The sequence below is a fragment of the Mauremys reevesii genome, linkage group 9 (assembly GCF_016161935.1).
Source record: "Mauremys reevesii isolate NIE-2019 linkage group 9, ASM1616193v1, whole genome shotgun sequence".
Classification (NCBI taxonomy): Eukaryota; Metazoa; Chordata; order Testudines; family Geoemydidae; genus Mauremys; species Mauremys reevesii.
The window spans coordinates 62428617-62441569 of record NC_052631.1 but is presented as its reverse complement, the minus strand read 5'-3'; the positions used below and the strand labels follow the sequence as shown (position 1 = coordinate 62441569).

The 12953-nt window shown below is 46.0% G+C and overlaps 1 protein-coding gene across 3 annotated transcripts in view; it reads left to right on the top strand.

Annotated features, from left to right (window-relative positions):
- Window positions 1–12953, top strand: part of LOC120372511 (exocyst complex component 1-like) — an 80088-nt gene that overhangs the window by 9605 nt on the left and 57530 nt on the right. For 2 of the 3 annotated variants that reach the window (XM_039489693.1, XM_039489692.1), the window contains exons 2-3: window positions 6715–6844; window positions 10578–10708. In XM_039489693.1, coding sequence (XP_039345627.1) covers window positions 6715–6844; window positions 10578–10708 — 261 coding nt within the window. Of the gene's footprint in view, window positions 1–4229; window positions 4393–6714; window positions 6845–10577; window positions 10709–12953 lie in introns of those variants that run through there. The other variant, XM_039489694.1, reaches the window with a different exon arrangement.

Sequence of the window (12953 nt, the reverse complement as noted above, 5' to 3'; positions counted from 1 at the left end):
ACCCTATTGCTGCTGGGCACTAGGAGCCTGCTCCTGCAGAGATCCACATGCACCTTTAACAGCTGTTGCCGTCAATGGGAATTGAGGGCACTCAGCACATCTTTAGAAGGTAGCCAACACCAAAACTGTTCAAGGCCTTGCCACAGTCGCAGCCTGGGACAGGATCTGGTGTGAAGTCTCCAGAATCCTGTTGGACTCCTCATTAAGCCTGGATGACCAGGTAGCATCAATATCTAAAAACGCCTTCTTTCACCTCCAGCTCTCGGAAACTTCCTCCCTTCCTCATGGATAAGGACCTGGCTACAGTGATCTATGCATTTGGTCACTTCCAGGCTGGACTACTGTAATTTGCGGTCTCTGAAGCTGAATGTGCAGATGATTCATGGGCCCCATCTGGTACAGAACATGGCTGCCCACCTTCTCCATGGCTCGGGTTACCACAAGAACATCAGGCTTAAGTCCCTCAACTGGCTCCCTCTCAGCTCTTGATGCCAATTTAAGGCCTTGGTCCTAATCTCCAGAGAAATTAATGGCTCAAGCCCCAGCTACATCAAAGACCAAATTTCAATCTCTGAACCACTCTGACAGCTGCACTTCTCTGGGACAAAGCAGAGCCCAAAACACGTGAGAGCTGGAGCAAAGCATTCTCTGTTGAAGGGATCTTGCTGTGGAACAATCTTTTAGAAGAGATCAGGCCGATCCAGACTCTGACCAACTTTAGGAAATGCTGCAAAACCTTCCTCTTTGAAAAGGCCTTTCTGCCATGAGAATGACACTCACAAGACCTACACCCAAACTTCTCCAAAACATCTACCAACCCACTGACTTCAGTGGGAAAAACACATGCTTACAGATAAGCATCTGCTCGTGTGCTTTGCTGAAACAGGGTCTATCACAATTCCATCATTATTTTGTCTCATTCTAAAATCTATAGTACAACAGCTCTGAAATCACCCTTTTACAGGAGAATAATTTGATGGCCATCTTTATGCAGTAAGGAGAAAAGCAATGTCCTGTTGGGAGCTGTTCGCACCATACTTCTCTTCCATTCAGAACCTCAAACCTTTTCAGACAAAGAGAAGACAAGCCAATTTCACACCATTTTGCCTCCTGCCAACAACTGATTTTATCTCTGGCTGCTTTGACACTTTGCTTATTCTAAGCCACACCTGTTTTGTGCTGCTCTCCGCTCTGGATGTTCGCATGAGCTATTTCCTGCCCCAACCTCAAGTCTGCTGCTTTCAGCACCATCACTCAGGTTCTTCAGACTTCCTGTTTTGTTCTTAAAGCTTTCATTTCACCAACATACCGTTTCCTGTTCTAAAGCTTCCTGCAACTGAAATCCCACAATTTGTCCTCAACAAGATACGGCTGGTAAAGTCTCAACGATCTTCCTCTTTCTAATGTTTATCTTGCTGTTTGTACCCTTTCTGGATTGGTGATCTGGATTTTTGTGCAAATCCCTGGGGCGGGTTTCAAGAGATCCTTAAATATTACAGATTCTTTCTTGAAAACAAGGGCTTAAAATAGCTTGGTTACAGATAGCTTTTTGGTTACATTCAGAGAAGATGTTGTGCTTTCTGTAATAAGTTAGAGAGGAGATGGTGGTCCCTCTATTAGCTTTTTTTTCAATCATTTCCCTTAAGAGGAAATGCTTAGGTCCTATTATAGATATAGTAATGAGTTCAAAATAGCAGGTGTATATGGTCTGGTCTCAAGGCTACCATCAGGTGTCTCTTTGTAGAAGAGATCATCATGAATATCATTAGCAAGGCCTGAAATGGAGAGGATTGAAAAGCCGTAGAGAATCGGGAGGCAAAGAAAACCTAGCTAGAGGATTGCATTCAAAGAGATGCCACAGCAGCAGAATGATTGTAAAGATAAATCTCTTTCTTGCAGTCTGTGTAAATAAGCAGTTAAGCTGAAAGGTTAATCTCGGTCTAAGTAAGATGTACATGAAGGGTTTAATTTATTTGATTTAGCTGCACAATCCCTATTTATATTAAGAAATTGCTGATGTCTCGTGGGAAACTTTAAAAATCATTATTTTAAAATCAATGCTTTTCCTTCAAAATAGTTTTGTTTTTACACTTTTTCTTTTCTGGTTCTTAATTACTAACACATTTGTATCAAACACTTTGCTTCCTGGGTTCCTTGCAGTTTATTCCCAACTTGAAATTGATAGACTCTGTTTACAAAGTCACAATCGGCTGTCGCCGAAATGATGATAAAGTCACTAACTGGCATCCCCTCCCTTTTAATGTCAAACACTATTTATATTAGAAATACAGGACCAGGAACCTGCAGTTAGAGAGTACAGCTGGCTCAGGAATTTTCCAACAAAATATATTTTCGATAGAAAATGCAGTTTACCCATAAGTGCAATTTTCCATGAGAGAATTTCATTTTTTTTCTGAAATTTTTCCATGTTCCATCAGGGAAATCTAAACAAAATATTTCCTTTCAAGTTGGGTCAACTCACATCATAACATTCCAGTTTGTCAACCTGAATCAAAATACTTGTTTCTGAATCAGTTTGATGTTAATCTGTGTCTGCCTGTGCTGCTGCCACGCCACTGTAGTCAGGTACCTCATGCACCCATCTTCCTCTGTGGGCTGGGCTACGGTGATCAGATAGCCAGTGTGAAAAATCAGGACAGCGGCTGGGGGGTAATAGACACCTATAAAAGAAAAAGCCCAGAATATCGGGATTGTCCCTACTCCCTATAAAATCGGGACATCTAGTCACCCTAGGCTGGGCTAGCTGTCTGGACTACATCTGCCAGGACACACCACCTCCCGCATGATAGGAATTGTGATTTTCAACCACCTCAATATCCTCAGTTAATACTAGGCATTCAAGTTCAAGGGATAATGATCCTGACATCCTTTGTAAAATACTTTGAGATCTACTGATGAAAACAGCTATATAAGAGCTAGGTATTTTTTATTTTGAGACTTGATCACACATCATGTTCCACATTTAGGCCTTTGTGTGCTGAGAAGTATGTTCAGGTGCATAATCAACAGTAGCAGATGAAAAATTCAAATTTCTCTCTTTCAGCTAGACTGGTACAACTGAGGAAGTCAAAGGGGCATATAGCAATGTAATTGGGAGGAGAATTTAACCACCCCCACCCCCACCCTGTTTTCCTAATAACAAAGATCAAAGGAGGAGAAATACAGAAACAGGGAGGAATACCCATGATTCCATAGTTAAAGCTTCTACTTTTACTTGATTTTCTACTCCCTTGTTTTTACCCTTTCTAATTTCTGACTGGAGCAGCTGATTTGTTTGCACATTGGGATACTGAAAATAGTGTCAGAGAAGAGATTTCTCAGCGAGTTTGGAAAGTGCCTGGTTACAAGTGTTTATTGGCTAATCAATCAAAAATTGCATGCATGTTAAACTCTCCTACCAGTGTCCCATGATTTTCAGCCCACCCATACTCAGTGGCAGCCATTTTTCAGAGTCCCAGTGACCCACACAGGCTGGGTGCCTCACAGTTTCTGCACAGGGCATTTACTGTGTAAGATTCCCCCCAGGGGAGAGGGTCCTTCTGAACTCTGCCTCCAGTGGATTGGAGCCATGCAATGCTGGGAAGGAGACTAGAGAAGCCCATTTCACTCTCTTGGCAAGTGCCCTGCCTGTTCTCTATGAGTCTGGAAGACCTGAGATGTCCCCCAGGCTCAGATCATGAGGGAGATGAACCCACTAATCCAGGGGTGGTGGTGATGGGGGGAACTGGAAGAGAGAAGCTGTGATGGTGGCTGAGACTCTGTCCCTTCCTGCTTCTGCCAGCCAATCCCCTTCACCCAAACACCGACCCAATGGAGCCTGTGGAGGGTGCCAAGGGGGAGAGCAGCTAGCAGGTGAGGGAAGGAGAAGTAGTCACCAGCCCAGCAGCAACAGGAGCTGCTGAGCAAGGAGCACTGCCCAGCTTGTGTGCAAGGGGCCTGGAGGGGTTATGAGTGGGGGGTACGAACTGAGGGGAGGAGGGTTGGGAGGGCACTGGGGAGTGCTAGACTGCAGGAAGGGATAGCATTAATGGGGCAGAGCATTAGCACAGGGGAGAATGCGGCCTGTGGGGGAGACTGCTGTGTCTGCGGGACTGGGGGAGTATTTAACTGTGGGCACCTGCTCTGGGACTTCAAAATCGCTACATAATGCCAATTGGATGCAGCTCTTTAGAGGTGTTTTGCTAAGCCAGCGTAGGGTGGTTCTGGACAGAGCCAGTGTAGATAGGCCTAGGTGGGAGTGTTGGCTCCATTCCCCCACCCCTAAGGGCCTTGGAGGCCCAGTCAGTCCTCAGGAGCCTAGTTAGGCCCACTGAGGTAAAGCAGTCAGGTGGACAGCACAGGGGGGACCCCCAGAAGCCTGTAAAGCCTGGAGTAAGAGGAAAGCAGGGCCCTTCAGCTGTCCAAGTAGCCCCCAATGCCCAGTATGTGTTCCCTGTGCCCCTCTGTGCCTAATCAATGTCCAGCCTGGAGACTCACTTTTTAGCTCAAGCTGTAGAATCTCATGGTCTTAGCTCTGGTGGTCCCAGGGTCACTTCCTGGTAATGACCAAGATGACCAAGTCCTTGCATTGCCCCATTACTCCTCAGGGCTGCCCAGATGGGGGGGGGGGCAAGTGGGGCAATTTGCCCCAGGCCCGGGGCCCTACAGGGGCCCCGCAAGCCACTCTGGGTTTTCGGCGGCACTTCGGCAGCAGGCCTTTCACTCGCTCCGGGTCTTCGGCAGCGGGTCCTTCAGTGCAGCACAAGACTCGGAGTGAGTGAAGGACCCACCGCTGAAGTGCTGCCAAAGCCTCGAAGCGCCGCCTGGTGAGTACAAGCGCTGCTAGCGGCACACACACACACACACACAAAAAGCCGCGATCACCGGCACTTAGGCTGCTCTACTGCCGCCACTTCATTCTTTGGCTGCATTCAGCAGCGGGTCCTTCCCTCCAAGAGGGACCCACCGCTGAATTGCCGATGAAGACCCGGCCCTGCCCCAGGCCCCCTGAATCCTCTGGGCAGCCCTGTTGCTCCTAAGGCCCCCCAATATCTAGGACAACCTAGAGGCATGCTACCAGTCTACATCTCCCCCTGTACTCAGCCTCTGCTCACCCTCAGTACTCTTCTTTTTTCATTATGCTGCCACACCCTTTCCTAAGCATTTATTTACTGCTTAAAAACATGTCCAGAGTATGCATGTGTGCAGATTCACAGTGCGTTAAGGTTGGGTTTGGAAATTCTACAGTTAACCTTAGCTGGTGATGTCCACAGTTGTTAATGTTTAAATGATGTGTGTAATGGTAAAAGTTTTTTATTACACCATTCATAAAAACTAATATTTTGTATTATGATCACATCTAAGAGTCCCAATCATGAACGAGGCTCTCTACAAAACAGACCAAATATTTTTGACTAAATATATATTTTTTTAAATCAACATTTGGGCTTTTATTAAATTTTGGAAAAGAATTTTTTACCAAGTCACTTTAATTTAAAAAACAAACAAAACAAACAAACAACCCTATCTTTTGGAAGGAAACTTTCCATGGAAAAAAAAAGTAGCCTGTTGGTTGTTTTGGGTCTTTGCATTTTGATTTTTCAGGGTTCCCTCCCCCAATACTGCTAGTTTTGATTGGTGAGCTTAGTCACATGGTGGGAATTTTCAAACTCAAAAAGTTTGTACCCTGAGTGCCTAAGCCTCTTGGTACTATGCCTGGGTTGGTGCAATTTATGCATCATCCCTTGCTTAGGGCTGTATTTAAGAACACTTTCTAGTCCTATATGACTATATACACACTGGGGCTTGATTGTCATCACTGTTATGCAAGTTTTAAACTTGTGTAATGCCATTGACTTTGATGGATTTAATCCTGATTTATACCAGCATGAGGGGAGACATGCTCACAGTTGAAGCAGTTTGATATTCCTGGGAATTGAAATTCCTATATTAATGTGAGATAGTCATTACAATGTTGTGTTAGTGAATCTGTTACTCCTTGCTCTGCATTTGAAATATATTGAGAACTGGGAAATATTTAAGATTCTTCTCAAATACTAGGCCTGACTCTCCAGTGCTTTGAATTTTTGGGCGTTATTTACACCAGGTCATAGTGAGTATGATACATTAAGGGTTGCACTACACTGAAAACGTACATCAGCATCACTGCAGCTCTCAGGCATGTGATAAACCCCTGAGACTTGTAGCTATGCCAACCTAACCCCTGCTGCAGACAGTGCTAGATCGGGGAGGTGGATTAACTATAGTGACGGGATAACCCTCCAATCGCTGGAGTGCATGTGTACACTGAACTACTACAACGCTGCAGCTCTGCCATTTAAGTGTAGCCACTCTGATCTGGACGTCTCTCAAAAAGACAATCGGGAGTTATGGGGTTGATACAGGAATCACTGTGTTGTGCAGGAGGTCTGACTACATGATCATAATTGTCCCTGTTGGCTCTAAAAAAATCTATGACAACCTACTTTGCACTCACTTTGAACACAAGGTACAAGGCACTGAAGACTCAGAGCCATAGAATCACAGTGTCTGTGTAATAATACATATTTATCAAAGTGCATCAAACAGACAGGGCACTTCTCTATTTCCATACCCTGGGAGTGGAGGGCCAAGGGGACCGTCACCCAGGTTCTGATGACAGACAAGTGTAAGGGGAAAGAGCACAATAATTGTTGCTTGCTATCTCTTGCACAGCTCGCCATGGCCTCTCCCTGGATCTTACTGGAGAAGGATGTGTTTAATCCCCAGAATGAGAGACTGCTGGAAATCATCCATGTCTGGAAAACGGGAAAGAAGCGGAAGAACTCCATCCTCTGTGTAGTTGGTGAGTGCCCTGGTAGCACAGGGAGGATAGTTGGTTAGTGCCCTGGTGGCACAGAGAAAATGGCATGGAAAAGGCTGCTGTGATGTGGTAAGGTATTTTGGAAGCACTGTTGATTTCATCTCTGGTGGGTAATTTCCTGGCTTTGGAGAAAGTACTTGTCTTTTTTACATGATACTTTTAATATTAAAATCAAAAGGTACCTGGACCTTAGTGTGGGAAGTTGTGTTTATCACAAGATTTCACATCATAGCATGTTGAGAGCTAGAGATGAAGGAGGCAGGGGTTTGCTTTGGCTGCATAAAGATCTCCAACAGCCTATAGAAAGGCTAATAATTTACAGGGCTGCTTCCTACATTAGTAATTATTATTCCCATTAATGTCTCATTGTGACTCTTTGGGGTTCAGCCCAGACCAGTCAGGGATTGTGTCATCACCTGCCTTGCAACCCTGGAAGCCTTAAATGCTGGGCTACTGCCCTAACTATGCCTGCCAACATACAAGCATGCAGGCCACACCCTGGCTTCCACAGCCCAGTTACTCTTTTCAGGGTGACCCCAACTCTCTCCCAGTCCCAAATTTCCCCCAAACCATCTGCCAGTATGACAATCAGCTGAGGTTCCCAGAATTGTGAGTTACTATGTTACCCCTCTCAGCCTCAGCAAATGAGAATTTTGCTACTGCTAGGCTGTGTGACAACTTCCTGACACACCAACTTGTCTGCCATGCCAGCCAACTCTTCAGGATTCTGCCTGATCAAATCTTGCCTAGCAGGTAACAAACAGTGAATCCCAATGCGCGAGTTCCCCAGAGACATCTCCCTGCAGCAGCCAAACCCTCTCCTGGAATACTCTTAAAAGTTAAGTTCATTGCTCCTTTAAAGAGACAACAGCAGCTTTTAAATTTAACTGGGGTTTGACAAACTCTTACTTCAATCACCACACTGAACTGGTTCATAGTAAAAGACAGACAAGTTTATTAAACAACATCACAGGTTTAAGTGATACCAAGTATAAGGAGTAAAGACAGAAATGGTGACAAACAAAAGTAAGGATACTCTAATACTTAATTTCAACAAGTTACAATCTTTGCCTAAGCAGGTTCTCATCTATATTAAATTCCCAGAGACTTCAACCTTCTTGGCTGATGGACCCAACATTCTGAGATTTCAAGAGCACTGGCCCATTGATGTATACCCAGTGATGGATACCAAAACGGCTTTCTGTTTTGGCTTCCATTGGTTGGATTCCATAATGCTTAATTTACATTCAAGATGGATAGATCGTGGCCTTCCTGTAAGGCAGTGTTTCCCAAACTTGGGACACCGCTTGTGCAGGGAAAGCCCCTGGCGGGCGAGGCTGCTTTGTTTACCTGCCCCATCCGCAGGTCTGGCCAATCGCGGCTCCCACTGGCGGTGGTTTGCTGCTCCAGGCCAATGGGAGCTGCTGGAAGCAGCACGGGCCGAGAGATGTACTGGCCGCCACTTCCAGCAGCTCCCGTTGGCCTGGAGCAGTGAACTGCGGCCAGTGGGAGGCACAATCGGCTGAACCCGCAGATGTGGAAGGTAAAGAAACCGGCCTGGCCCACTAGGGGCTTTCCATACACAAGCGGCATCCCAAGTTTGGGAAACACTGCTGTAAGGGAAAAAACCTGTTTCTGCCCGTGCTTGGTCAGACTGTAAAGTATAATATCAGGGAGTATCCATAATTCCTCATGTAGTATTAATACAGATATTTCACAGTGATATTGATCACCAGTGTGCCACAGGCTTACATAAAAGACATTACCCAATATCCATTTATAATACAGTAACATTGTATACATTTGGTTGCTTATCATTTGAGGTTCTGATCCTCTCTCCCCCCACTCATCAGGTTGCTAGCTTTATTTACCTTTTATGTAAATATACCTTCATTGTCTCTGCCAGATGACCAGGAGGATCAGACAAGCAAATACACATTTCTATATCTAGGGTAGACTGGGCTTATGCATTGCTCGCCAAACATACGGTATATACTCGATCATAAGCCGGTTTGTTTATAAGCTGACCCCCGCAAGAAGGATAAGTAAAAATGGAAAATGTTTATGACCTGTTCATAAGCTGACCTTATAGTTCAGGGGTCAGCAAATGTTGGTTCCCAAGCCATCAGGATAAGCCGCTGGTGGGCCGAGATGGTTAGTTTACCTCAAGCATCCACAGGCACGGAGGTAAACCTAAGTAAACAAAGTGTCCTGGCGCATCAGCTGTTTATCCTGACGGGCTGGGACAGCAACTGGTGGGGAATTTTTTTGGGGAGGAGAAGCTGGGAGTTAGGGGAGTAACCCCTGTGACCACTCCCCCCCCACGTGACCCCACCCGTAGCCCGGGACCCCCGTACTCTCCCCAGCCATCGCTTCCCACCTTATCTGGGGAGGGCCAGGGAGGATGTCTCTGACCTGGCTGGAGCTGCTCCAGCAGGCTGGGCAGCGCGGCCACAGCCTGCTCTGGTGCGCCAGACTGGGCAGCGCAGCCGCAGCATGTTCTAGCGGGCTGGGCCGGGTGGCATGGCTGTAGTGTGCTCTGGCAGGCCAGGCGGCGCGGCCACAGCCTGCTCTGGGGGGTGGGGCCGAGCGGCACGGCTCCAGCCTGCCAACCCTGGAGCTGCAGCTGCTTCGGAGGCTGGGGGGAGATCAGTGTGGCCAGAAGTGGAGAGACTCTGGTCCAACCTCTTCCCTTCTGGCTGTGCTGCCTCTGTTGCAGAGAGGGGCTGTGTCCCATCTCTCCCTCTCTATACCCGTTCATAAGCCGACCCCCTTCTTTCATGCTTCCCTTTTTTACTAAAAAAATTCAGCTTATGAACGAGTATATACAGTACATAATTCTTGCACATATTTAACTCTTTGTACACATCTTGTACATACATAACTCAATATTAATGACCAGTGAGTTATTAGTTTTCCAGTGGTATTTTACATGCCATCTTTTTGGTAAAGATCATGACAACGTGTAACTTAATTTAAAGATCTGTCTGGAGCAAACAACTTATAACAGGTGCAATATTGAAGAACAACATAGTTCTGTCTCTCTGTTACTTTGCAGAGAGTTTCAGCAGCGTCTGATTGATTTAGGAGCTTAAGTCAGATTGAATTTCCATAAGATTTGGTCTCCTGGGTGACTCATTTCTGACCATTTTAGGTTGGTCAGCAAACAAGAATTCCATTTTGTGAAAAACAGGCATAGAACACTATACCTTTTGAAAAATCGGTGTGAAGAAACATAAGAGAGAGACCCCACTCTCACACATCTCCCAGAATAGCCAATAGCCCAGTGGCTGGGGGACTGATATGGGAAATGCGAGTTCAAGTCCCTGATTTGGAGCAGGGACTTGAATCTGGGTTTCATACATCTGAGGAGAGTGCCCTAACTGCCAGTCTAGGGAGTCTCCATGGCCTAATGAATATTTAATTGTTTATACAAAAATTGAACAGCACCAACACATGTTGCAAGAACCTAACCGATTCAACAGCCTGATGGTTAGTCACTCACCTAGAATGGGGGAAACCTAGGTTCTGAATCAGGAAATTCATTCACGTAGTTCTAAGAGAGCAAATCCCATATGGTAGCATTCACTGAAAAGCAGTGTCAATGCAGTGTTTGTAACCCTACATATCAGCCAGTCAGATACGTACTTGTGCACTTTGAATGTGTGTCTCGGGCCAGCAGTAACGTCAGTTTTTTCCACCTCCTCCCATCCAGTGGCTGCTTGTAGGCCAATACAGTTGTTCCTAGAGAAGGTAAAGAAGGCAGATCGAGGTGATCAGTACAAGATGACTGACAGGTGGCCCTTAAAGGATCTGAAGCTGGTAGATGGGAAGAATGTCAATCAGGTACTGTTAACCCCTGCTTCCTATCAGGGTAAAGGGCATGAGAGAATATGTGATGGTGAACAGAGAGGGGAATGGATGGGCAGAGGATGTGAAGCCAGAGGTACTTAGCCCTGGTTCTAGTTTTCAGTAAGAAGAAAGCATGTGTGTGTAGGCAGGGGATGGGGATGAGAGAATGGACCCAAATTGCTTTTAATCCACAATGAAACAAGGTGGAACAACCTTGAGCTCAATAAAATCTTGTGAGAAGAAAATCACTGCAGGAAACATGCCAGTCTTTTCCTTTCCTTGGGCAGGTTTTGCCCTAGGTTTGCCCATTCCTGGACAATGCACCAACCCTACCAGAGTGCTTTGGACTTTTCTTTTCTCGTGTCTCTTTTGGGCTGGGTGTAGGGCTGTTTAGGAGGTGTGTGTGTGTGGGGGGGGGTAGCGAGCAGGGAAATGCTCCTCCTTCCTTGACACAAATTAGTAGTGGGACGAGAGTAGCACTGGCAGGTTGAATGGAACTCAGAGCGGGTTGAGCAATGAGAGAATGTTGCATTGGCATAGCCTGGTCCAGCTCCCACCAGAGCCAACAGGAGCATCCACTGATTTAAATGGGAGTTGAATCTGGTTCTGTCAGTGCAACAGTCACTCATTATAGTCATACATAGCCTGCACCCTCCTGACAAATGAGACCTCCGAGCACTTTTTCTTGCGGTCCTCATACAGACTTTGGAGATGGACTTTGTCCTCAACTCTCCACTTGAGAGATCACCCACTGTTTGCAGAACCCATTGCAAGACCCGTTTGCCCACGTTGATACGGGTTATTTACAGGCATCTGTCTCAGCTATTTAATACATAAGCAGAGGGTATTTATTGAAAGGATGTTTCTTGGAAAGTGGGGGTGCTGGGTTGCTGTCAGTTTGTGCTTCAACGGTGACATTATGGCAGTTGGCAGTGAGCTCTTGGAAAGAAGTATTTTATTTCCGCCGCCTGTTGCTGGCAGCACGTTAAATTTGTTATAATTAGTTTTTTATTAATGGGACTGTGCCAGGGGCCTTGGCAATGAGCCCTTGTTTGTACAAACATAGAAATAAATGAAAGGAAGTCATCTAAATAGTTTTCCATTCTGTCTCAAAGACATGCCTGTAGGCACCAAAAAGGGTGAGAAACAGCCTGCTCATTAGGACTTGCTTCGAAAATAATACTTCCAACTTTGCAGGGAGGTTTTGATCAAAGGTTGCAAGCTGAACTGATATTTCATTTTGTTATGTTTTGCCGTGCACAGACAGCACACAGATACTTTCCACCAGCCTGATCTTTAATTTAGACGACAGCCTGGATTCTACTCCCCATTAAATCAGTGGGAGTCTTTCCAGGCCCAGTCAGGTCTTAAGAGAACAACAAAACAAGAATGAACAAAAGTAGAGGCTCCACAAGCACATAGTGTTTCTCCTTTGTAACAGTCTGCACTGACCTGGACAAAAAAGTGGCTGCCTATCTTGGCAGACAGCCCAGTGTTTGGAGATTTAAGAGGGACAGTACACAGAAAAGAAAGGCATAATAGTTTCATACCAGTAGCAAACTAGACCATACTTTTCTGTGATGAAGGTCTTAAGGAAAGAATCAAAATAGAAATTTAAAACATTTTGCTCCATAGCAGCAGGCATTGTGGCAAATGGGCAACAAACTGAGCACCACACATTGCATCCCAGAAACGTAGACATCACCTATCATTTGAATTTATTACGCAGGATGTAATAATCTCACGAGAAGGCTGCACTGGTGTGCTGGGATATGTCTGCATCATGATGTTACCTCGGCTAGAGACAAACTTTCATCCTTACGAATGCAACACTACCCCGCTAACGTCACTGTACAAAGTCACACCACCACCAGGCTGCAGTTCCCATAGGTGCGCCCCCTCTTGGCTGGGTGATATAGTGGGCTCTCCTCACCTCACACCCTATGCCAACAGCTGCTTCAGCCCTGCTGATCTGCCTCTTCTCATTATTCAGCCCTCCAGCCAGGTCACTTTAAAGTCTCTCCCCTCAAGGGGTAATAAAGGCCAACAAATAGGAGTATGTATCCATCCACCTCGTCTTCAGCTCTCAACTCTAAGCCCAGAGTCCCTATTCCCCTTTGCTCAAGGCTCTCAGTTGTCGTCTTCTTCTCAGGGCACGCCCATCATCTTCCCCGAGACACGCATCACCTTCCCCAGGCCCTTGTACCAGCAACCAAGGTCAGCTCTATCAGACTCCTCG